We start from the raw sequence: 26,674 nt of genomic DNA on the forward strand, positions 1-26,674 counted from the left end.
TTTTTTTTTTTTGGCATGTTGACACTGCATTTTCAGTGCGGACATTTCAATAGAGAGCTGAAGAAACAGCATTTATTTTGGATCGGGTTTACTCACTTACCAAGGTCCCATGCAACACAGGTATAGAAACGGGCTGAGCCTACATAATAGATAAGGAACTGCTGTTTAAAGAAGAATGACATCCCTGGTTTGGCACCTACGTCCCTGATGCAAACAGGTAACCTGTAAATGGTTCATCTCCCAGGCCCATGCTTACACTTATCAAGGGTATCAGAACGTGTCATAGATTTGAGATGCATTGCTAGGCTTAAAAAGGCCCTTGTGATCGTTAGCCTAGTAAACACCTATGAACATGTGAACTTGGCATAGAAAGGATGAATATTCAGCAGAGAATTAAGGACAAAGGAAAAGAGTGCTGATAATAATGTGATTGCAGAAGAGGACTCCAGCAGTGATAGAAGAAAAGAAAAACACTAGTGGGTAGATTTGTGGTAATACAGGGTTATTGGCAGGGAAGGAGGATTACACTGGCATGTATTTATATTCCAACTAAAATATTATCTTGTCATAGAGTTTGATGAGGGTAGTACATTTGAAATCCTTGAACTTCCAAGATTTTGGATGCAGGGGCTTTGGAGATTCTGAAGGTCAAAGTTACTACTTTATAGTCTGCCTTAACTGGGGAAGCAGATACAATGAGAACAGTGCATGAAGAGGTTATATTTGTAAGGACCAGATTGAGAATATTATGTCCTGTAGTATGTTTAACTGTCTTATCAAGGAAGGTTTTGTTTATTAAATTGAATAACCTCACTTTTGGATATACACTGCATTGGTGGTATAGGTGTTGCAGTTTATTGAAGGGGTAATTCAAGTCTCCCAGTATAGTTTGGGTCTTATTTATAGGGAGCCCATCAAGTACATTTAAAATTCTTACATGATTGTCAGGGGGCAGAGAGGGTGTTCTGTAACATGTGACAAGCTGATAGTTTCTCTTATTTAGGGTGATCTAGAGTTCTAAGAGTCTCTGGGAATGTACCTGGAAATGATGTGGGGTTTCCATATCTGTTAAGGGTCATACTAGTTGCCATTGGGCTTTAATTAGTGGTAGGCACAAAACCCAGTTATGGAGGAATTGATTTTTTAAATTATTTTATTTATTTATTTACATTTGTTTACCGGGATGGTCCACTGGGCCAAAGTGGGACCACCTCAGTAATTACACAAATATTGAAGAAGAGTCTTAAGCTCAGGTATTTTTTGTTGTGACTTCTAGCATTGAGCAGAGCCACCTTGATATGATCCTGGGTTTGATATGTTTGTTACATTGGAATGTCCATTAGCTAGGCTTGGCAGCAAATGCTTTAGCCAGTATACATAAGCCTTGGATTAAGAAGTGCAGGCCATCTTTTGTGTAATTTGGATTGTCTCATGCTAAAACAGACAGGATCCCTCTGGGATGACACCTGCTATTTAAGCAATTGTTGAAGCCAGTTATCTTTATTTTGCACCTAAGCATTGTTCTTGGAGGGAAAATTATTCTTCTCAGGACAAGTGGCTTGCCTGCATTTTTCACATGCATGGACAGTTCCAAATATCTCTGTCTGCATATTCCTCAGGCTTTTGTACTCCAAATTATTATTCACTTCCACATGGACCACCACCATATCATACTCATTTGTCAGGAGAAAGGTCTTTAGGGCCCTTGTGATGTCAGAGCTCCTGACTCTTGAAAGACAGCTTACAACCCTATATCTGAAGTAGTTAACTTCATTTATCTGCAACTTGTGGGTATTCGGATCTATATCGGATCCGAGCCTGCAACTTTTTCAAGCATCTGCTCCAAGCTCCTCTCCTTACCCACAATCCCTCACATATCCTACCTTCCCCCAGATCTCGTTTGCTGCTTCATGCAAAAGCATTGTGATCTCTTTAGCTCCAAGTTGGGTGTAGTAAGTAAGTAGTTTTCTTGTGCTTTTAGTGAGTGTGTGTGGTCGTTGGTTTAACCTTATCCTCCCCTTTGCTATTCGACATTTTTTTTTGTAAAAAAAAAAAAATGTTCGTCATTTTTTTTGTGTAAAAAAAAAAAAAAAGTTAAAGTTGTGGTAATGTAGTATAATAGGCCTTCCTATCTTTAGTGTGTGTGTTGTAGTGTTGGGTTAAGTTTTGGCTGAGTGGGTTTATAGTATGGCTGAGCAGCCAAAACCTACTTTTAAAAAATGCCATAAGCTTTCACTGGCTGATGGCCACACTCTGTGTGTTATTTGTCTGGGTGTTCCCCATCTTTCTTTACAGTGTAGTGTGTGTGCGGGCCCTAAAAGAAAGGAAGGCAAAGCTGGTGGCTAAGGGCCTTCTGCCAGTTTCTGCTTTAGACACGGCGACCTCGACTCTTCCAATAACTGATCAACCCCCCCCCCCTCAGGCTGGGACTCAACCTCCCACTAGGCCTGTTGAAGGGGGGACTAAAGGAAAGGAAAAGAAGGACAAAGAGAAGAGAGGGGATAGGCACCACAAGTGGTCTCCAGAGCGGGAGCACTTCCCAAGCCCGCCTTCCAAAGTGACTAGGACTACATCTCCTCGGCTCCACTGCCTGAAGTTCTCCCCGGAGCCGACGGAGCCCTTGGACCCGAGGCCTTCATCGAGGTCATTGCACCGTCCAGCCAGATCCGAGTCGGTTGCCTCCTCACGCTCGACTCTGAGTCTGTCGGAGTTAGATATGGACAGAATGATGATGAGATTCATTCAGACCCAAATCCAAATGGGAGTCTTGCCAGGCCCCTCTCCAGCTGGAGAGGGGACCTCCATGCTCTTCTTTCATCCAGTTTCTCCTTCCCTAATCCAGCCTGTGATTTCAGAGTTTATGGATCCGAGGAGCTGGGGGTTCAGCACTGACGGTTCCTCCAAACTCAATGCCAGCGATTACCTTGAGTTCCTCGGATCCAGACTTGTTTGGATCCGAGCAACTCTATGGGCCGAGAATGAGGAGTAGGATCCGAGGGGATGGAGGTGTCTTCGGCTCCGACATTGTCAGATCAGAGCCGTTCCTTCGGAACCCCAGCTACCTCTGCCTCAACCCCAATCCTCACGATGGAGCCGGGAGAGCATCCTCCTTGTTGGTTGCTAAGGAGGTACGCTCTCCATCGACATGGTGAAGAGGGTTCTGTCCCAAGGATCGAGACCCCAACCTATTTCCTTGGACTCTGCCCAGGCTCCCGTGGATTTGGTCATGACTCCCTTCAGGTTGTCCCAGGGACAACCCATGCTAGAGAACCCCCCCCCCATGACTCACGAGCCCTCTTCAGAGAGTCCCACATAAGAGGGTCCCCGTAAGCACACATGTAAAAGGAGGCACCTGGATTCCCCCGAGTCCCTGACAGAAGATACTGACTTAAATGAAGGAGAGGGTTCCCCCAGGTCACCTCCCAAGGATGTCTCCTTTGGAGACATCATGGAGATCCTCCACCAGAAGGGAGGTTGGTCAGCCCCAAAACCCTCTACGGATGAGTCAGTATTCCTGGAGGCCTTTGGCACAGGCCCACCTACATCCTGGATGTCCCCTCCTGCGGATCCCTTAGTGGATCTTATTACCACGGGGCCATGGAAGGAGCCTGACACCATAGACCCAATATCAAAATGCCCGGACAGGATCCTCTCTCCTCCCTCAGACAGACAGGCCTGGTACAAGGGATCCCTGGTGGATGCTATGGTGGTTGCAGCTGCCACCAAGAGGGAGCTGGCACAGGAAAGTTCCTCAGTCCACCCTCCGGACAAGGAATCTAGGGTGGTGGATTGCTATGGGAAGTGAGTATTTTCTTAAGAGACGTTTTCCATTCGAGCGCTGAATTATTTGGCACACATCATATGACTTCAGCGAGACCTAGTCACAGAGTTCGCTGTGTCAGCCCCAGAGTCTTTGTCGCCGAAGGACAAGTGATTATTCTCTGCGAAAATGTTGACTCTCAAATCTGTATCGAACATGTCCATGCATCTTCTTTCCCATGCAATGGAAGGACCGGCTAGGGCGGCTGGGACTGGAGTAGCTATGAGGCGACATGCTTGGCTCAGACTGTGTCAATTCACGGACCCCTTTAAGGCGTCATTCACAAATGCTCCCTTCGATGGTTCTTCCCTGTTTGGGAAGACAGTACATGACACTCTGGTCCAGAGCAAGAAGGATGGGAAGACTCTGTCTGCCATCTGAGTCTGCTTCTCTAGCCCTCAAAGATCCTTTTCTAGGTATCTGAGAGGGCAAAAGAAGATGTGGTTCCGAAAATCACAGTTTTCCCTGGACTCTCAGGACAACTCGTCCCCTAGAGGCAGAGGGGGACAAGACAGATGCCGCCCCAGAGGCAGGGGGGGTGAGGAATTTTGGGTCTAGGGAGACCTTTTTGGACAGACCCACACAGCAGCCCTGAGGGGTTGCCTGACTGTCGTACTCTGGAGACAGTCAGGGGAAGATTATCATTGCACCTAACAGCTTGGGAGTCCATTATGGCAGACTGTTGGGTGCTTCACATAATATCCAGAGACTACTCCATCCTGTTCATTACCCATCCTGTCCAACCAAAGAACCTCCCGGATGTTCCACCTACTCAAAGGGAGGCAGCAGCACAAGAGATTTCAAAGCTGCTTCACAAACAAGCCATCGAACTGGTCCCCCCAGATCAGTCCGGATTAGGCGTTTACTCCAGGTTCTTTTTAGTGCCAAAAAAGACGGGGGACCTCAGGCCCATATTGGACCTGTCAACCCTGAACCTGAATGTAGCCAAGCAGAAATTCCGGATGATCACCCTGCAGTCCATTCTACCTTATCTCCGAGATTGGGACTGGGTGTGCTCGATAGATCTCCAGGATGCTTACTACCATATCAAAATTCACAGAAGCTCCAGGAGATTCCTTCGCTTCCGACTGGGAACCAATCATTTCCAATTCAGAGCCCTACCCTTCGTTCTCACCACAGCCCCCAGGGTGTTTACCAAGGTTATGGCAGTCGTAGCTGCTCACCTGAGGCTTCAGGGAATTCAGGTGTTTCCTTACCTAGACGACTGGCTCCTCGCTGCTGCCACCAAGTATCTTCTTTGCATGGCTAGAGACTCCTTCCTGCATCTTGCAGTCAACCTAGAGATTACCATCAATGTCTCCAAGTCCCTCTTGTACCTGGTACAGATCTTGGAATTTATAGGGGCATGGCTGGACACCCTCCAATTGAAAGTCTTTCTAACTCAAGACAGGCTCCAGACGGGCCCTTGTATTAGCGATCCTTAGCCCTAGACTCCATGGTCGCAGCAATCTCGATCCTTCCCTGTGTGCACCTTCACATGCGGGTGCTTCAGTGGACCCTTGCAGTACGGTGGTCTTGGCTAGACCTTCCCATAGACTATCCAATTCGAATCAGCAAAGCCTGCAAGGCATCTCTCCTCTGATGGCTCCAATCACCATAAATCTTGGCAGGGCGACCCTTTGTAGCACCCACAGCCCAAGCCGCAGTGACCACAGACATCTCCCAGCTCGGGTGGGGGGGGGCACTATTTGGGGAAGATGGTCCAAGGCACGTGGTCCCAGACTGAGACCAGATTGCATATCAGTGTTCTGGAGATGAGGGCATTGGTTTTAGCGTTGCAAGCCTTTCACGCTGTTCTTCCCCCAGGGACGATTACAGTTCACTCAGACAACATGTCTGTTGTCTGGTACATCAACAAACAGTGGGGAACCAGAACTTACCCTCTCTGTCATGAGGCTATGAGAGTGTGGGAGTGGGCGATCTCCACCAGTTGGTTTCTGATTACAATGCACATCCCAGAACGCTCCAACATTTTAGCGGACAGATTGAGTCGGGCTATTCATGAGTGGTCTCTGAAACAATCGATAGCGGAGGAGATCTTCCTTGAATAGGGTCAGCCTTACTGCGATCTCTTCGCATCTCCTTCCAACGTGAAGTGTAGCGAGTTCTTTGCTTTGATCCGGTCACCAGGTGACTCCCCCAGAGACTCTCTCATCCATGCTTGGCCTCCTGGGTTACTGTATGCTTATCCCCCGTTACCTCTCATTCCAAAGTTTCTTCAGAAAGCTTGCCGACTGGGGTGCAAAGTGATCCTCATTGCCCCATTCTGGCCTCGTCAGGTGTGGTTCCCCTTCCTCTGGTCTCATGTTCTTACTCCTCCTTGGATTCTGGATCCTTGCTTGGATCTCATCTCTCATTTCTCGGGCACCTGTCCGCCCGACCTGGACAGCCTCATGCTGATGGTCTGGTTGCTCCAGTTCCCCTGATTGCTAGGACTCCTTGTCTGTCATCTTCAGTAAAGAGTATTCTGGTGGCATCCCACAAGGCTTCCACTAGGAAGATTTACCGCAGCAAATGGAAACATTTCTCTATTTGGGCTTCTCAGAGAAACCTAGATTCCTTTACAGCCCCGGTTTCTGCAGTGTTGGAGTTTTTGACCAGTATTTTCCAACAAGGGGCTAATTCCTCCACGGTAAAAGTGCAACTGGCAGCCATCTCTAATTTTCATGTCGGCGAAAATATTAATGCTCTGGCCTCTTTGAGACTGATTAAAGCTTTTCTGAAAGGCACCTTTCTTTTACGCCCTCTGGTTAAGGACTCAGTCCCTCCTTGGGACCTTACCCTAGTTCTGCAGGTGTTAGTTGCTCCTCCCTTTGAACCTGCAGCATCCTTAGATTTGAAGTTCTTATCCTGAAAGACAGCTTTTCTAGTGGCCATTACTTCGGCCAGGAGAGTTTCTAAGATTCAAGCTTTGTCTGCCATGCCCCCTTACTTGATCTTTCATAAAGACAGGGTCTCGCTCCGCATGAACCCTACCTTCTTACCGAAAATTGCTTCTGAATCAAACATTAATCAGACGATTAACCTGCCTGTCTTCTTTCCAAATTTTCAGAACAAGGGTGAATATAAACTGCATTTGCTAGATGTTTATACACAGCTTTGTTTCTATTTACACAGAACTAAACCCTTTCGTAAGTCTGACCAGTTATTCGTGTCCTTTTCTAGACCCTTTTTGGGCAAAGCCATATCCAAGGTCTCCTTAGCTAGATGGATTACACAATGTATACTGCAAGTCTATAAGGGCAAAGGTCTCCTGCCTGGTCCTTTTAAAGCTAATTCTACCAGATCCATGGGCGACTTCTTCTGCTTTTTGGTCTAGGGTTTCACTGGATGATATCTGTGCAGCAGCGACCTGGGCAAGGTCACATACATTCATTTCTCATTATAAGTTGGATTTGATCTCTAGAGGGAGAGCATCCTTTGGCTCTGTGGTGCTCAGGAATATCCTTCCACGAGGGCCTCCCAGGAGTTTTGGTAGCTGGGGACTCTGTCTCACAGGTTGCAGATAAATTAACTACTTCAGATAAAGAAGTTATGTACTCACCATAACGTTCCATCTGAGTAGTTATACTTCATTTTCAGCAACCGTCCTGCCCTCCTTCCCCTGAACCTGTTCTAGGTTAGCGATATTATTGAGTTGCTGATAGTTTGGATAGTGGCAAACTCGATCTGAGGGAAGGTAGGAGATGTGAGGGATTATGGATAAGGGGAGGAGTTTGGAGCAGATGCTTGAAAAGGTTGCTGTCTCAGATTCGATATGGATCCAAATACCCACAAGTTGTAAAAAATGAAGTGTGACTACTCAGATGGAACGTTATGGTGAGTACATAACTTCTTTTTCTTTCAAATCTAATGAGTAGTGAATCTTTTCCTAGTAACATTTTTTTGTATTGGTTACCTTTGGCCTGCATCCTGACTAAAAATAGCCCATTTTTATCAGAATTCATACTCATTTAACAAATATTTGATGCACTTGATTTACTCCAGCAATACAATCAACCCAGTGGCAGCACTACTATCTTTCCAGTGTTAATTGTCAGGTCATGGAAATCTCACTGCTGTAATCTGGCTTGACTGCAATATATTAAATATTTTGGATTATTTTGTTAAATTCTCCTTCAGTCTATAAATTCTAATTTTTATTATCTTAAGAATCTTAATAGCACATATTTCTTGCCAGGTAAATTTTTTTTGATTTTTCATCTGTTTACTTTTATTTCCTTTTTCCTGCTGTAAGAAGCACGGTAGAGAAGGCTGAAGTTATAGTAAAATGTCTGAATGTTCTTGTTCACCACATTATTACTGGTTGTGACTTTTTAATCAAGCAAATTTAACTTGAAGAACCTTACTGTGTATTAACTTCGACTAGTCAAACACCTACCTGTGTTGAAATTTGGCTTTAACAATCTCCCCAAAAGAGTAGTCCTTGCGCTCTAAGGCCACTTACAAAATTGACAACTGTCCTTTCTCTTGACCAGTAGATCTGATGTTGTTAATCTTCATTCATTCCATTCTGATGGGTTATCGGTTCCATCCTCGGAACTGAGCCAGCCAAATATCAAGCTCACGTCAGCCAAAAACTCTCGAGCCAAGGTCCTACCCAGAATGCTCTGCTCCCTGTTACCTCAGATCTTGTTTGCCACGTTGCTCTACAGCCATGTCAAGCCACTGTCTTCAGCTATTTCTAATTTTTTGAAAGTTATATATATCGTTTCTACTTTAAAGTTTCTCAAACATTTTCTGGTATTATTCTCCTACCCTATGATATCCTTAAGACTCTCTCCCTTTAGTCTATTTCTCTTTAGTACCCTTTTCTTACCTTTGAGGTAATTCTTCATTACCATCGTTGGTAATCCTTCTTCTTCTTGCTTCTTACCATTTTGGGTAGCCTTTCCTTTTCTTTTTGGTACTGTTCTTCTCCACATCATTATGTCAGATAAGAAAAGTAGCTTTGGTTTTAAGCTGTGTAAGGATTGCGGCCGTAAGTTACCCCTTTCCGATGGCCATGACTTATGTGTCTATTGTCTGAATGCCCCCACCTTACTGTGGATCCCCTGTGTGGGATTTGTAGAAATTTTTCGATCAGGACTCTTAACAAGAGAAAGAACAAATTAATTTTGAAGGGTCTTCTCAAATATTCTTTCTGTGAGGCTATTTCTGGGTCGGAGGGGTCACCCCCTCCAGCTAAACACCGTAAGAGGCGTTCTTCCTCTTCCTCATCGAGGTTGCTCCCTTCATCTCCCTCTGGAGATCGCAGGGAGTCGACTCATAAGAAAGTGAAATTGATTACTACTTCGGTGCTATCACCTATAACCTTGTCGGCTCCAGGCTCTGCACTGCCTCAACTAATTCTGCCTCCAGCCATGTCCTTATCGACACTGGCACCGGAGTTCCCTGTGCAGACAATTATGGCTCCAACAGTTCCGTCGCAGCCCTTACCAGCACTGTCCATGCAGGTACAATCCCCTTCGGCTCCGAGTAGGACTTTACTGTCCTCTACAGTGCAGACATTTTGGCACCGACATGTTCTTCAGTGTAGTCCATTTCGACACTGTCTTTGTAACCTGTGCAGACACTTTCATCCACAGCATCGTACCCATTGGTGCAGACACTTGCGTTTATGGTGCAGACATGTTCAACTTCTATGGAACTGATGGTGCAGACGTCGTCAGTTCCAGGCTCTGCATCTCTCGAATTAACAAGGACCAAGTACTCTCCTTCCTTGGATCCCTTCATTGGTAGCCAATATAGTCCTTTTCTAGACAGGCCAGAATCGCCCTCAGGTCTTTCTAGGAGTTCGACCAGGAGACACTCTGAGCAAGATGTGTTGCAGGTTGTTGACCAGTTGCTTGTAGTCAGAGGTCTCTCTCACCCGTTGAAGTCCACATTCCCTCCCTCAGGTGAATGTACATCTTCCTCAAACTCCTTCTTCGACTTCTACCTAAGTATCGAAGCCCATTACTCCGACAGCAGCTTCCCTTCCTCCGACTCCAATAGTGGATCTCACTTTGGAACCAGAGTCGTCCTTGTGGTCCTCAGTGCACTGGGCATCGGGCAGTTCTCAGGCAAGTGGCTGTGCTGTGGGAGAGGGTATTCTTGGTTCCACGCCGATTTTTTTCTATGGCACCCTCCAGGAATCCTCCCTCTCTCACACTTCACAGTCCTCTTGAGACTCTTGGTCTGGGGGTCAGTTTGTTTGGGCGGGGTGTGACCCCAGTTCCAAGGTTGTCGTTCTCTGTTCCGGGCTCCCATCCCTCCTTGGGTGTGCCGGCCTTCCAGGCCATGGAGAGGGCGCTTGCCTCTGCTGGCAAACCCCACATGTCGGAGTCCTCTCCCCCCTCTGTGCCGCAACTCTCACAAGCCACAACCGCTGGACAGCGGGCACAAAGGCCTCAGGTTTCTCCTCATCAGGAGAGCCCTCTCTTTGCAGTCTTCCCCAGAACCTCCCACTGAGGATGTACCCCGCAAAGCATCGTGCAAGAGGAAGCACATGGACTCCACTGAGGAGTCGTTGACTGAAGATACGGACTTTGATGACGGGGAAGTGTCCCCATGGTCACCCTGTGATGAGGTGTCCTTTGGTGACATCCTTGAGATCCTTAGACAGAGGGGTGACTGGAAGTCCTCTAATCCTTCCTCTGAGGAATCTGTATTGCTGCAGGCATTTCGTGCCCGGCCCCCTACCTCCTGGGTTACCCAGCAGGCTGATGAGCTCATTCAGCTTATTGTCCAGCACGCATGGAAGGCTCCTGACACCCTGGAAGCAATTCCATGGAGGCTTGATAAAATCTTTTTGCCCCCCAGCTGAGAATCCCCATTGGTCATGAGGTCTTTCAGTAGATGCCATGATGGTGGCAGCAGCAGCTAAGAAGGATTTGGCAGAAGAGAGCCAAACTGTCCATTTGCCCATCAAGGAGTCCTGGGCAATAGACAGACTAGAGGAGTGTGTGTTTGCTTCATCGACCTTCGCTGTCAGGTCTTTGAACTATTTGGCACACTTTACCAAGCTTCAGAGGGATCTTATCATCCAGCTCTCTAAAACCTTGACAGGAGCTGTTTCTGACGAGGTTCATGACAAAGTGGCTTCTCAGATAGTCACCCTAGAGTCCATTTCCAATTCTTCCATGCGTCTTACTTCTCATGCAATGGAAGGAGCGGCTAGATCGGCAGGCGCAGATATAGTCACCAGACGACATGCCTGGATGCACCTTTGCGACTTTGCAGACTCCTTTAAGGCTTCCTTCATGAATGCCCACATTGAGGCCACTTCCTTGTTTGCCAACGTATCTTTCACTTTAGGGACAAAGTGCGAACAAGATGGCAAGACCCTGTCTGCCGTTGGTGTCAGACACTCCACTCCTCAACGATTCTACTCCAGAAATCAGAGGAAGGGGAAGATGTGGCACAGGGAATCACAGGGCTCTTTTCGTGATGCACGTGCCAAGTTCTTCCCAGAGGCAGAGGGGGAAACTCCAATGGAAGACGCCCCTTTCGGGGCAGAGAAGGTCTGCAAAACCAGGGTTCCAGAGATTCTTTCTCTGACCAACCCTATCAGCGCTGCCTGAAGTGTTGCCTGACTGCTCACCTCTGGAAGCAGTTGGGGGTCATTTTTCCTTGTACCCCGCTGCCTGACTAAATATAACCACCGACTCTTGGGTACAACAAATAATATCCAGAGGCTATTGCATCCCCTTCCATCTTTGTCCAATCTCATCCAGAGTATTACCCGACATTCCATCCAGTCAAAGGATAGCAGCAGCATGCAAAATCCAAAAGCTGCTACAAAAACAAGTCATCCAGACAGTCCCCCTAGACCAGATAGGATCCGTTTTTTACTCAAAGTTCTTTTTAGTGTCAAAAAAGACAGGGGACTGGAGACCAATTATGGATCTCAGCACACTGAACAAATTTGTAAAAACAGAGAAATTCCAGATGGTCATGGTTCAGTCTATCCTTCCTCTCCTGGAAGAAGATGATTGGATGTGCTCTGTTGATCTTCAAGATGCGTATTACTACATAAAAATGGACAAACACTCAAGAAGATACCTCAGCTTCCACATAGGAACCAGTCACTACCAGTTTCGAGCTCTGCCCTTCAGTCTGTCTACAGCCCCAAGAGTGTTCACAAAATGCATGGCGGTGGTTATTACTCGCTTGCAACTTTAAGGATTCCAGGCTTTTCCATATCTAGACAACTGGCTCCTCACCGCCCCCATCAAGTGTCTACTGGAAGAAGCCCTGCACTACACCTTCCGAACCACTGGCTTAAAAAAAAAGGCAACAGGTTCAGCCGCTGCTCTGTCACCACAAATCTCCCACTCAATCTATACTGCAGCTTTTGGGGTCAATGGCAGCCTCGATCACCATTGTTCCTCTAGCCAGATTCCACATGAGGTTCCTTCACTGGTTACTTCTCACTCAGTGATACCCTCTACAACGTCCTTTGTCTTTTCAGATAAGTGTAAGTCAGAGATGCAAGCAAGATTTACTCTGGTGGATGTTTTGAAATTCCCAACAATGGTCTCGCCCCTTCAGCCCCCATCAACCGAAAGCCACGGTAGCTATGGATGCCTTTCTGATGGGGTGGGTGGGAGGCTAAATCAGGGAAACTCGGTCCAAGGCACCTGGTTGGAGACAGAGGCCCTTTTGCATATCAATGTCCTGGAACTGAGGGCAGTGCTACTAGCATTGCAAGCATTTCATTCCATCCTTCCATCAGGGACGATTGTGATCCAATCAGACAACATGTCAGTGGTCTGGTAAATCAGCAAGCAAGGGGGCATCAGATCTTACCCGTTATGCCAAGATGCCTTGAGAATACGGAAGTGGGTGATAGCTTTCAACTGCTTTCTAATTGCAACACACATTCCCGGGAGCTCCACCATGATAGCGGACAAATTGAGCAGGTGCATTCTGCGACCTCACGAGTGGTCTGTCAACCCTATGATAGTGGCAAGAATCTTCAACCGCTGGGGCCAGCCTTGCTGCAGCCTATTCGCCTCCCCAACCAACTACAAGTGCAGCAACTATTTTGCCCTGATCCCCCCTCAGGGACAGTCACAGAGAGACGCTGTAGTCCAGACTTGGCCCTCGGGTCCACTTTATGCTTATCTTCCTCTTCCCCTCATCTCCCAATTTCTGAAGAAAGCACGACATTTGAAAAGCAAAGTGATCCTCATTGCTCCATGTTGGCTTCAACAAGTCTGGTTCCCTCCCTCACCTGCTAGATCAACTGTGGATCCTCAATACATCCTCAACATTGATCTCCCATCCGCAGGGTCTGACTCACCCCAATCCTAGCAACCCTGAAAGTGACCGTTTTTATTTCTCCACTTCCAATGATTGCCAGGCAGGAAAACCTCTCATCCCCTGTGCGCAATATTCTTATTGCATCTCATAAATCGTCCAACAGACTAATCTGTCTCAATAAATGGAAAAGGTTTTCTCTATGGGCAGCAAATAAACAATTAGACCCCTTGTCAGCCCCGGTTTCAGTGGTTTTGGATCCCTTATCACATCTTTTCCACTCTGGGGTGTCTGCTTCTAACATTCGTGTGCATTTAGCTGCCATTTCAAATTTCCACATTGGTTTTCAGGATTCTTCGCTTATGTCACATGTACTCTGTAAAACTTTCTTGAAGGGGGTTATCCACTTAAAACCTCCCTTTAGAGAACCGGTACAACTCTGGTATTTGGCATTGGTTCTGCAAGCTCTAACAGCTCCCCCCTTTGAACCTGCATCTTCATGTGATGTAAAATGCTCTCTTGGAAAACTTTGTTTCTGATTGCAATCACATCAGCCAGACGCTTGTCAGAACTTCAAGCCTTATGCATCAAACCTCCCTATGTTATCTTCCATAAGGATAGGGTACCACTGAGAACTAATTCTTCTCTTTTACCAAAAGTGGTGTACAGCAAATAAATCGTGTTTGGTGAACTGGCTGTTGTCGTATTCTACACTTGGGTTCTTACCTACATTTTTTTCGAGCTGAAGAGCTGGTGTTGTGATTTTGGTCTATCAACCAGTCTGTTTACCTTCCAGTGTTCTTTCCTAACCATTCTAACAAGGGAGAGTATTGTCTGCACTCCTTGGATGTTCATAGGCAAATACGGTTTTATCTGGACAGAACAAAATCTACCCGTAAATCAGACCAACTTTTTCTGGCTTTTTCTGGACCTAGACGAGGTCATCCTTTATCAAAAGTTACATTGGCTTCATGGCCGAGAAATTGTATTACCTTTATCTACAGCAAAAACCATCTCACCTTGCCTCATAGAGTCAAAGCACATTCTACAAGGTCTATGGCAACTTCAGCAGCTTTCCATGCTAAGGCTTCCTTCAATGATATTTGCTCAGCTGCAACTTGGGCCAAACCTCATACCTTTATTCTTCATTACAAATTGGACTTGGCCTCTAGAGGTAGAGCTTCTTTTGGCTCCATGGTTCTCAGGAATGTCCTTCCAAGAGGGCCACCCAGGGATACAGGTAGCTGGGGACTCTGTCCCATCTTTAAGGAATGAACGAAGATTAACAACATCAGATAAAGAAGTTATGTCTTACCATAAAGTTCCATCTGTGTTGTTGATCTTCGTTCATTCATTACTTCCCACTCTCTGTCCTCCTCTGGAGGATCCTGGTTGATCTCATATACTCCTTTATTGTAGGTCTGTTATGACCAGAGGTAACCTCTACCTTTGTCTATCAACTTGCAAACTCGATCTGAGGTAACAGGGAGCAGAGCATTCTGGGTAGGACTTTGGCTCGAGAGTTTTTGGCTGACGCGAGCTTGATATTTGGCCGGCTCTGTTCCAAGGATGGAACCGATAACCCATCAGTATTGAATGAATGAAGATCAACAACACAGATGGAACGTTATGGTAAGACATAACTTCTTTTTTTATACTGCATATGCCAGTTACTTGGTCTTCCTGGCTGATAGGTTTCTGCAATCAAGAAATGAAACAAAAAAAAAAATTCAACTTTGTACTGCTCTGTTAATTATTTTGTATTCGCTATAAACTGATTGCTCTCTGTTATAATTTGGCTTGAGGGCTATAATATCATCTGTAATGACTGTATAAAGAGGAAATGTGATGGTATTGCTTTTAATATTCCCCTTTTAACAAATTAATACCAAAATTTAATTCAGCACAGCTTCTTATTACTTTCTGAAATTAAACTATTAAAGTAACTATGTATTACTGTCTTTTACATCCCTCCTAGTGACAGTACATGTGTACTGGAAGATATCCTATATTGGATAGTTGTAACAACTGCACAAGGAAAAATAGTACTAGGTGATGTGAATGTCAGTTGCTTGGGCATGAACTGAACTCCCCTAAATGTAGTGTGAACTTATTTGGATTCACACAACTAATTAGTAGCCCCACACACTGGGGAATTTGATGAGTTGCTATATTGGACTGGATCCTTTATCAGACCCTAGCAAATACACTACCACAGGCACAATATCTGACTGTCTCAGTGATCATCTCACATATCCACTTAAACAGCATATTTATAAAACAACATGCAACCTTTCCAAGTTTAACCCAGAAAAGTTCATTACTACTCCATCATCTATTAACTGGAACTTGCTGAAAATCCTCCCCTTAGATGATGCTGTAAATGACTTCAGTACAAATTTTCTGAATAGCCTTGCACCTCCTATAGGAAGGCACTAAAATCAAATAATGCAGATGTTATGTGATCCTATCTCGCCTACATTCTGAATGATGGGTTCGGAGCCGATCCCTCGAAGTCTCTTATTGGCTGAGCTTACTATATCCCAGGATGCACCACTACCAGTCCCCAGATCTCGAAGACGTGGTCTCGAGCTGGCTGGGCTGAGTAGTTTTTATTAACTAACTTTTCTGTCAGTTTTTGCTGTTTTTTGGTCACAAAAGCTGTTTTAACGGCTATCGCTTCTTTGTGGATTGAAAATTTTTGTGTGTGATTGGGTTGAGTTTGTTTTCGGCCCTCCATCCAGGGCCTTCGGACTGTCAACCTGTTAAAACTTCACAGGGTCTCAGTAATCTTAGTTGTTTAGAGTTCCCTGTCATTTTCAGGAAGTGTTTGTGTTAAGCTATAACTGTGAGCTTAAATTTATCATCAGTAAATTGATAGTTGTTTACTTTCCTGTCAAAAGTACTAGAATTGTTTAACATCATGTCTCAAACTCCTAGGCCTTCGGGCTTTAAATAATGTTAATGTGGTTTCAAATGTCTATCACAGATCATTTGTGTATATTGTCTAGGGCAAAGCACTTGCAGGAGTCATGCAGCGTGTCACGCTTTTTCCTCAAGGGTCCTCCAGGAGAGGAAAAATAAATTGATTCTTAATTAAACCTTCCTTTGAAGAAGCCTTGGCATCCTCTCCTGCTCCAGCCAAAAGAAAAGGGCTTGGTTCCGACCAGTCCGGCGGATCCGACTGCCAAGAGACCTAGGCAGGCCTCTCCTTAGACTTCCTCTGGCTTCGAGCCGATGGCTGGGGATCGAGAGGCGGGTCCGCCATCGCGCTCATCTGCCTCGGAGCCCACAAAGGTCGCCCCCACATTCTCACCTTCCTCGGGGCCGGTTCTGGCTGGTGACCGATGGTCCCGTTTGTATTACCTCGAGCCGGTACTCATCGATCCAGCCCTTGAGTAGGTCCCCATTCTTTGGGGCGAACCCGAGAGGCCTCTCCTGCCTCCTGAATCCTCTCTTCTTCGAGGATTCTGATATAGACAGGGTGCTCCAAAGACTGTTCCAGTCCCCAGTCTTCCAAAATTTGCCAGTTGGCCCACTTCGGAGCCCATTGCCATTCCTCCTCCGACTGCTTGAGCAGGTGCTGGAGATCTCAGGGTCGGCCCGACTCACTCCAACCCGCCTTCGGGGTCGAAGTTTGGGCGCTGACTTTCTCTCGGGGAGGCTGACGGTGTGACCCGAGCCTGGTGCTCCAGCCTCTCCCGGCCAGCTGCAGCCTTCGGCCGAGACCGACGGCTCCGGAGAAGGCTCAGGGCCATGAGGAGTGCCTTGCCAAGTCCTCGCCATCTCAGTCCCCTGTCTGTAGCCAGCGGAGCCCCGAGGCCTGAGGTTACCCCAGTGGGGTTCCCTCCTCCTGAGGGTTCTTCGGAGTTGTCTTCAGAGGAACCCCAAGGAAGAGATCGAGAGGAAGCACGTGGACTCCCCGAGTCTATTACATCAGACACTGATATGGATGATGCAGAGGGTCCCTGTCGCCCTCGGATGATGTCTCATTTGCAGACATCTTAGAGATCCTCAAACAACGAGGCTGGATATCCAAACCCCTCTAGTGCTCCTCAAGGCCTTTGGAGCTCAGCCCTCCGCCTCCTGGGTGTCTAGCTTCTGGATTTAGTTTGTCATCCAGATACCGGAACCAGTCCCTTCTCGTCCAAATAAATTTTTGTCTGCTCCCCGAAGGAGTTCCTTACTAAAGGCGTGGCTGTAGATGCCATGGTGGTGGCATCTGCTACACAACAGGATGTGGCAGAGGGCCCATCCTCCTAATAAGGAGTCTAGGAGTATGGACAGGTATGGGAGCGCCACCCTGACATCAGCGGCCACCTTAAGGTCTCTGAATTATTTGGCACATTTTACCAGGCTTCAGAGGGATCTGGTCAAGGAGTTGTCAGATTCCTCTCCAGCTAGCCCAGTCGGTTAGCTCTCAGTTGGCTATCCCATTTCCATGAGGCTCATTTCCTATGCGGCCAGGCACAGGCGTGGCTGAGACAAGCCTGGCTGGCCTTCAAATCTTCCTTCGCCGACGCTCCTTTGATGGGTCCTCATTGTTTGGACCCAAGGTGAAAGACACCCTTACCCGCTGTGAGCAAGAGGGAAAAACTTTATCTGGGTGCCCGTTATTCCACTCCCTTTAAGGAGGGAAAATGTGGTTCCAAATCTTTTCTCCCAACAGCAGGAAGATTCCCGTCCAGAGGCAGAGGTCCCAGAGGCGGCAGAGGTGGAGACCGCGAGTCCTTTCGTGGCTCTTCAGCCTCCCACACGTCATGAGGGATTGCCCGGCTGTGCTGCTCGAGCCAGTCGGGTGTCGCTTTAAAGCACCTAAAAGCCTGGGAGTCAATCACTCAGGACAGATGGGTGCCGGAGGTTACACCATGCCATTCACATACTCACCCCCACCGGCCAAGAGAAGCCGGGACCCACCACCCAGTCAAAGGGAAATAGCAGCCCTTTAAAGCTGCTAGAAAGGAGTCATCCAACCGGTCCCCACAGACCAGATCGGATCAGGAAATTACTCCAGGTTCTTTTAGTGCCAAAAGACAGGGGACCTGAGGCCAATATTGGATCTCAGCAAACTGAACCAATCCAATCCAAATTCAATGGTCACGTTACAATCCATTCTCCCATTATTGGAGAAGGATGTTTGGATGCTCCATAGACCTCAAGGACGCCTATTATCACATACCGATACATCAGGCCAGCCTGGGAGTCAGTCATTACCAATTTTGCTTGCCTTTGGTCTCACCACAGCCCCAGGGTGTTCACCAAGTGTTTGGCAGTAGTGACTCACCTGAGAAGTCTTGGATTCCAAGTGTTTCCCTATCTCGACGACTGGCTCCTGACTGCCACCACCAGGCATCTACTAATGGACAACCTCAAAGCCACCATCTCCTGGGTGTTTCTGGGATTACATTCAATTGGTCAAAGTCTGTCTTGCTGCCCTCTCAACGATAAAGTTTATAGGAGCAGAGATAGACTCAAGATTGATTCTTCCTGCCGAAAGGATCCAACTTTACAGGGCCAAGTTCAAGCTCTGATCTCGAGATCCAAAGCCCCAGCCAGGATGGTTCTACAGGTTTTAGGCTCAATGTCTGCCACAGTTCTTTTAGTTCCTCTAGCAAGATTACACATGAGGATTCTTCAGTGGCTCTTGTCAACTCAATGGTCCTTTCAGGATCTTCCCTCAATCATCACATCATGATTACGGAAATATGCAAAGGGACCTGCGCTGGTGGCTTCAGACATCCAACTTGGATCAGGAAACCCTTTGTTCTCCCTCCAGTGGTTACCCTGACGACAGATGCCTCCCAGATAGGGTGGGGGGCATTGTCTGGGCAGGCTAGTTCAGGGCTCCTGGCTTCCAGGCAAGCTCTTCTCCACATCAACGTGTTGGAGATGAGGGCTGTACTTATCCCCACAGGCCTTACACAAGTTTCTTCCTCAGGGCATCATCGCCATCCACACAGACAACATGTCGGTGGTCTGGTATCTGAACAAACAAGGAGGGACCAGATCGTACCCCTTTGCAGAGAGGCCATGAGAGTGTGGGAATGGGCTGTAGCTACCCACATCCCGGAAAGTCAAATGTATTGGCGGACAAATTAAGCAGGACAATTCTCTCTCCTCACGAATGGTCTCTAAAACGCTGGTAGCAGCCCAGGTTTTCAAGAGATGGGGACCTATTTGCAACTCCACAAAACGCCAAGTGCCAAAGGTCTCTCCTTGATCCCACATCAAGAAGTACCAGCCATGGATGCTCTAGCACAACCTTGGCCAACAGGGCTACTTTATGCCTTTCCTCCAATTCCACTTCTTCCCAAAGTTATTCAAAAAGCTTCTCAACTGGGGTCTTTAATGATTCTGATTGCCCCATACTGGCCTCGTCAGATATGGTTTCCTTACCTGAAGAAGCATGCAGTGGACGATCGTGGACCTTAGACCTGATTCGGACTTGCTAATCCTTCAGTCGGGACATTGGCATCAGTCCCTTCAATCCTTGAAATTGACAGCCCTCCACTTCCGACCTTAGTTAGAAGGCACACACTAGATCCGAAGTTGTTCACATTTTATCTTCGCCCACAAACCCACCACTAACAAATTGTACCTCAGTAAGTGGAAGAGGTTTGCTATCTGGGCTCAACTCAAGGGCTTAGACCCTATCACTGCTCCTGTCCCAGAGGTTTTGAAATTTTAACATCCCTGTTTAATCAGGGATCTTCTGTCTCAACTATTAAAGTCCAACTAGCGGCTATCTCTAAATTCCACGAATCCACGGATCCTCCTTTGATGAGCAGCAGACTATGCAAAACGTTCATTAAAGGTGCGAGTCTATTAAGACCACCAGTTTTTCATCCTGCACCTCCGTGATCTTGATTTAGTGCTTCACATTAACATCTCCCCTTTCGAACCGGCTGCTACATGAGTTAAAATATCTGTCTTGGAAAACGGCATTCTTAGTGGCTATTACTTCTGCAAGAAGAGTTTCAGAGCTTCAAGCCTTGTCTATTAAACCAACGCAATTGATTTTCCACAAGGATAGAGTATCACTTAGGCCTAATCCATCCTTTGTCCCAAAGGTCTGTTCTAGTTTCTGTCTTCAACAATCTCTAGAGCTACCAGTTTTCTTTCCAAAATTCTCCAATGAAGCAGAATACACTCTCCATAAATTGGATGTTCACAGGCAATTACGCTTCTATTTAGACAGGACTCAGCAACAAGTCAGACCAGTTGTTTGTGTCCTTCTCAGATAATAAATTGGGCCAAACCATCACAAAAGCCACTATCTCAAAATGGATCAGAGATTGCATAGCTCAGGCCTATTCTTCTTGAATAAGCAACTTACAACATCTAAGCTCTCATTCTACCCAGCTAGCTATACTTCTATAGCTTTTCATTCCAAGTCATTTCCACTATAAATTGGATGTGGCATCTAAAGGACGAGCATCTTTTGGTTCCACGGTACTCAGGAGTGTTTTCCAGTGAGCCACCCAGGATTCAGGTGCTACATCATTCAGAATGGATAGGATCACATAACATCTTTTAGTTATGTACTCACCATAACTTCAGATGTTTGGGATCCATCTCCTCCTTCCCCTGCCTTGAAGAGATCGGTTTTGAGTTCTACTGTTTTATCTTGTTTCATCTATATAAGCAGACAAACTAGATCTGGGGACTGGTAGTGGTGCATCCTGGGATATAGTAAGCTCAGCCAATAAGAGACTTAGTTTAGCTATCCAAAAAGAGTAGAATGCCAATATGGCATAGAGAAAAAGCATAGAAACATTGACAAAGATAAAACACCACAATATTTTGAAAACTTCAGAATGCTTAGCAGTCATACAGAAAGGCAAATTAATGAAAACAAAAAATATACTATAATAACTTTCAAATTAATAGTTAATACAACCCTAAAAAATTCTGGACAGCCATTAAAGAAATCTTGCATCCCAACCATAAATTCAACCCTAATCCCACTCCCAATAAATCATCACTTGAAACCACAGTACAAGTCAACTCTTATTTCATAGATAGTATAGTATTTTTAACTAAGGATTCCCCAATATCTAATCCTAACCCTGCCCAGCAGCCACATATCACCACATGCACTTTCACCTTCAAACCTGTTCCCCACTTCTGTGTAAAACTACTCTTAAATTAACTCAAACCATGCTGTATTTCAGCTGATGACCATCCAAACGAGTACCTTAAAATAGCTGCCAATAGCATTACTTACCCTTTCACAAGTGTTGTAAATAGGTCAGTCCAGGAATCCAGCATTAGTTCTGTCTGGAAAAAGTCACATGTTATCCCTCTGCACAAAGGAGGAAATTCAGCAGATGTTACTAACATTAGACATATTCTTATTCTTCCTCTCCAAATCTCCTGCAGGAAGAACTCCTATCCCCCATACAACATTACTTCCATCCTTCCTGTAGTACTAACACTGCACTTCTAACTTATATAGATACTGTCAGTAAAGTGAAAGATAACAAACTAGTCTCCTCCTTATTTCTAGACTTGTCTAAAGTCTTCGACACAGTTTGTCACAGCAAACTTCTAGTTTAAAAGTCCTCAGTGGGTCTCTCTCAGCACACTGTTCAGAAGCTAAAGTATCAGTCAATAAAATGGCACTCCACTCTCTCTCCATACTTCTCTGCTCATGTACCACAAGGCTTTGTCCTTGGTCCCCTCCTCTTTAACAATCTCACCAACAACCTCAACACATCCATACAGCAGGCCTCCCTAATACAGTACACAGAATGACTCCATGCTCATTTGCATAGCGGACAACATGGCACACCTCCAACAAATTACTCAGGAAGCTTTAACAGCAACTGAAACATGGTTTTGTAACTCACAAGTCTTGCTCATCCCTTAAAAAAAAATAGTACTTTTTCCCTAAATCCTTCTATGAAAAAAAAAAACAAATTTAAGTGCTGTCTCTTGATAATGCAACAAATAAAATCACTTCTAGAAAATTATTAGGGAATATAAGGATAATCATATTAAATTCAACTCGTGTATACAAAATTGCATAAGAAAAACTCATCAAAAACTAGGCATGCTTTATTGAGCCAAAAACTTGCTGAAATACACAACTAAAGCTACACTCCCCAGTACTTATCTCCTCCCCACACTTCTTTATGGTGCTGCCATCCTTACCCACCTTCAAATATCAAAAATCAAAACTTGAACAATGCTTTAACAAAGTTGCTAAATTTGCATCAAATACTCCTTTCAAAACCCACCTCTGTATAGCACTAGAAAGACTAAATTGGTTAACTACCCCATCATATTTTTGGTGTTTTGGAGTTTTTAATTTTATTTTACACCTTTGCCTGGTAGCCGCTGGTTGTTTAGTAACTACCCCATCAACTAACATATACATAGCTTTTTACCACCTATAAAATTATGCAGAATCCTTCTGCTTGTCCAGCACTAAATAACTTTCTACACAACTACGTTCCCAGTTTGTCATTACAACCCTGTGACCAAAAACTCTTGTCTGTCCACAAATCTATCAAATCTGCTGGGCATTGTCTGTACTTTTATCATGTTGCTAAGGCCTGGAACTCTTTATATGTACGCATCAGGTCAGTACCTTCTCTCCCATTCTGAAAGACTTCCTAGCTAAACGCTGTCCCTCTTCTTGCTCAAGATCAGGTTAAACTATATCCATAAATGTGAACACGCACCTATTCATACCTTACATCTCCTTATTCTCCCTTCTTGACTCAATTCCTTACTTCTGTCAGTTTTTCTACCCTAGCTTTCTCTCTAAATATACCATAAGTCTACTTTTCTCTCATTTTGTATTACAGTTCCTGATTGTATTATACTAACTTACCTTTAATTTGTCTGTAAACTGGCTAGAATTTCTCTAACTGTTAAGTCATTGTCTTATACTTGTATCCATTCTTAACCAATGGTTTCATATTGCATCTAATTTGGTATAATTATTTAAACCGTATTTGCATTTTCTATTATTTTTAAAGAATGATAGCATTATTGTTTTTAAAATGTTTTATAATACTTTGGAGCTTTTCTCCTCAGACCTCTGCTGAAATGGGCTCCTACCCAGTCAGACTTTCCCAGTAATCAGATGTCAACAAATAAAGTGTTGAGGATGTGATAAAACCAAAGCACTTTAATCTTAAAGTGATAGGCAGATGTTTCCTTTGCAACCTTCTTTAAAATGTATAAGATGCAGTGTAAACCAAGGAAAGTATAATTAAGAAAGCAAAAAGATCTTTTTCTAGAAATCTGTAATAAAAATGAAACCTCACATTTACAACATCGCATGCGGAAGTGCAGATTGGTTCTTTACCTCTTTAACTTTCTGTCCAGCAGCACATGAAAGTGAAAAGTCTGGAAGATGCTGAGAAGAACCCTAAAGCCATTGATAACTGGGTCGAAAGCATTAGTGAATTACATCGGTCAAAGCCACCTGCTAACGTACACTATACAAGGTAAATCTCTTGTAGCCTTTAAAATTTACTATATCACTTCCTTTTTTCAGTCATTTCCATAAACCTTTAACTGGTTAAGAAATAACATGTCTAGAAATGCTACGTTGTATATAACATCTATGTATATTTATATGAGTATACATTTATTGTATATATGTGTGTGTGTGTGTGTGTGTGTGTGTGTGTGTCACTTTATGCACTAGAAAGCACAGTGTTAAGTGTAGAGAGTACTTTCATTCTAGATGATGACAACAGAAGACAATTTTATTTATACTTACTCTGAACTCAAATGGTGCAAGATATGACTTGGAAATCTTTTTTCATTTCTTTGTCTACACTTGTCTCTTGAAACAGAGAGGTAAATTCTTCATTTATTATGTATTGCAAGTTACCAAGCTTTCCTGTGACCTTTCTTTATAAAAGGGGATATTTTGAATTTCTGATGATTCTGACATTTACTCTTTTAAGCTGCGGTCTTTGTGTTCCTTATTTGATTTCAGTGATGTTCATTTTTGAAGCATTGTTTCTGCCATTACTGGTGTCTAGAATGGAAAGCTAACTTTTTCCCACTGAAAGTCTCAAGATTGGTATTGACCCATATTAAGGTATTAGTACAGCTAAGACTGGAGAGTTCCATCTTTATCACCTTCAGGACTAAGGGTAACATGACTTAACCTGGAATCTAAAACTTTCCTAACTACCTGCCCCTTTCATTTTGCTCGTAATGCTGTGAGACTAAGGACTCTTCTCTTTTGCCACATGCTAATTTTAGTCGAGACTGTAAATGGGCCCAGGCTGCCTTTGCTACTGTTAGTGTAGTTAAGGTGTTTTTTTATATATTCTCATGAGGTTTACATTGCATTCTTTTAGTCTATTTCCCCATGATGCTTCCAGACAGTGAATTTTCTGTTTTATGGTTAGCATTCACAAGTTTTGTTTATTTAATATCCCTCTCTATGGATGTTTTCATGTTCTGGTATATTGGATTATTGTTGTGCAGTTGCTATTACTTTTATTAATATCCCAGAAAGTCAAGACTTCTTAGTTATAAAATTATTTCCTTTTGATTATTGTTCTTGAGGCTTGTAATGTATAGTTCTTGATTTTTTTGTGGAAATGTCAACCATTAGTTTGTGTGTGTTCCATTTTTGTGTCATCTTTTCATGAGTACAAATATTTTTTCTTAAAGTTGAACTGACTTAATCTAAGCCTTAGTCCTTTTGCCAGCCCTATTCAGACTTCAGTGTCAATTGTAGCCATATATTTGTTGGACTTGTATGCATAACTTCATCTGTCTAGTTTATTTTTTATTTTTATTTATTTATCTTTTTAGGTTGGTACTCTCAGGGTCAACCTCTGTAAAGTTCAGTCTCAGTTCCATGATCAAATATTGACCTCCAGCACAACATTGGATCAAGATTGATTTTGCCCTCAGCTTTTTCAATCAACCTTGACCCTTACCACACTTGTAAGGCTTTTGAGGCCCTTCTCAAGACTGAGATTGGCTGTTCTAGTTCAGAGCTGATCACAATGGCACTGATGTGATCTTGTCCAAATCATGAATCTAGCTCTTGAGTTCAAATCAATAGGGAAATCTTTGCTCAAAGTCAGACTCCGTACTCCCACCTTTAAGGTTATCTACATAGCCATTCAGAATTCATGGCTTGTGTTCAACATTTTTGATCCCAACATAAATCTTGGTGGGTTCTTCTCAATTCTTTTATTGGCTTCCCACAAGGAAACTCTAACGTTTATATCCACTTACACTTTGACCTCCCCATTCTACCCAAAGGGTTATGTTCTGGATATCAGCTTTTTATGTTTCTAATGAAATTTCTATTTCACTTTTAATACCCTTTTGTGTAAAATTTCAAAAGAAGTAGCAACTTGAATTTAGCTCTGTCTTTTAGTATAGGAGATGCATTTTAAATTAGTGCAAATATATTGAATTTGTTTACACAGCTAAATTGTTCTGTTCTATCACCTTATTTAAGACCTTTAACCTTCTTTCCTTTTTCTTTTGTAGGTGGAACTGAGCTTGTGTTGTTTTTCAGCTTAAACTGTCACTTTGACATTATACTTTTTTTTTAATAAAACCTTACACTCTCATTTCCTGTTCTGACTGGAGTTTAACTTTCAAATCTTGTATAAGCTTTTATAACACCTTCCATCCTGTTTCCTCTTTAGACTGGAGAAGGAACTGATTTACGGTATGTGTTAATTAATGTTCATTTCTGGTTTATTATTGTGTTTTTTTTTTTCCCAGTGCACTTGCTACAAAATAAATTCAAACAGCAAATAACATAAAAACTAAAGGCATTACAACAGTCATTTTCCTCCTGATGTCCTAAAGTCCTGAAAACAGTGGAGTAGCTAGAACACTAATAGTCTGATGGGAGAAATAACAGAACTAATAAACCAAATAAAATAGCTTAGAATGGTCTATAAAGAGTCACACGGAGAAGAGGCCGTGTGCCACAAATTCCATGATGCAAAACCAAAACAAAATCTTAAGGTACTTACCTTCATTGAGATCATTCCTCATATACCAGGTTTTACATAAAACTCTGTACTCAATAAACACTAACAGTATCTCCTGCCATGCCTTCAAACAACTCTGTCCACCCAGGTAACATAAAAACTTCAACTCCAAAAGGTGAAATGCAGGTACTTCCAAAAGCAAGACATCAGCTGCATTAACAATAGTTCAGGTATGAGAGGGATTAATCAATATTTGCAGACATGGCCAACTCTGAAGGTTGTTCAAGCAGATTTCAGTGATAGAACCAAAAAGTTCAGTTGAGCTTAGTGTTTTAGCAGCCAGTTACTACCAATTTCTGAGCACTGCTGTGAGCTAACTCTCCAGAACTGAATGCCACAATTATTGCTTCACTAACTTTTCTTCACTAGCATAAATCATGTGATTTTTGTGGAGCTTTTTGTATTCTTGTGGGAAAGACAAATCAATTTTTAGTATTTTCTTGTCAACTTTTAGAGAGTCAGGAGTCCATTTGCTAAAGCCTAATTTTCTTTTCTAACCTTGTTTTTTGTATTATTTTGTGGACTTTTAATCTCTTATACCCTCCCTTTCCCTGTGAATTAAAAAAAAATCTCTAGTCTATCA

At 44.1% G+C, this 26,674-nt stretch overlaps 1 protein-coding gene across 4 annotated transcripts in view; it reads left to right on the forward strand.

Moving 5' to 3' along the window:
- The window catches only part of IFT46 (intraflagellar transport 46), a 716,375-nt gene that overhangs the window by 272,892 nt on the left and 416,809 nt on the right, over positions 1-26,674 (forward strand). For 3 of the 4 annotated variants that reach the window (XM_044080916.1, XM_044080913.1, XM_044080917.1), the window contains exon 8: positions 23,429-23,550. In XM_044080916.1, coding sequence (XP_043936851.1) covers positions 23,429-23,550 — 122 coding nt within the window. The remainder of the gene's footprint in view (positions 1-23,428; positions 23,551-26,674) is intronic. The other variant, XM_044080915.1, reaches the window with a different exon arrangement.

This window comes from Protopterus annectens, chromosome 8.part0 (genome assembly GCF_019279795.1).
Source record: "Protopterus annectens isolate FY-2018-M chromosome 8.part0, PAN1.0, whole genome shotgun sequence".
Lineage (NCBI taxonomy): Eukaryota > Metazoa > Chordata > Ceratodontiformes > Protopteridae > Protopterus > Protopterus annectens.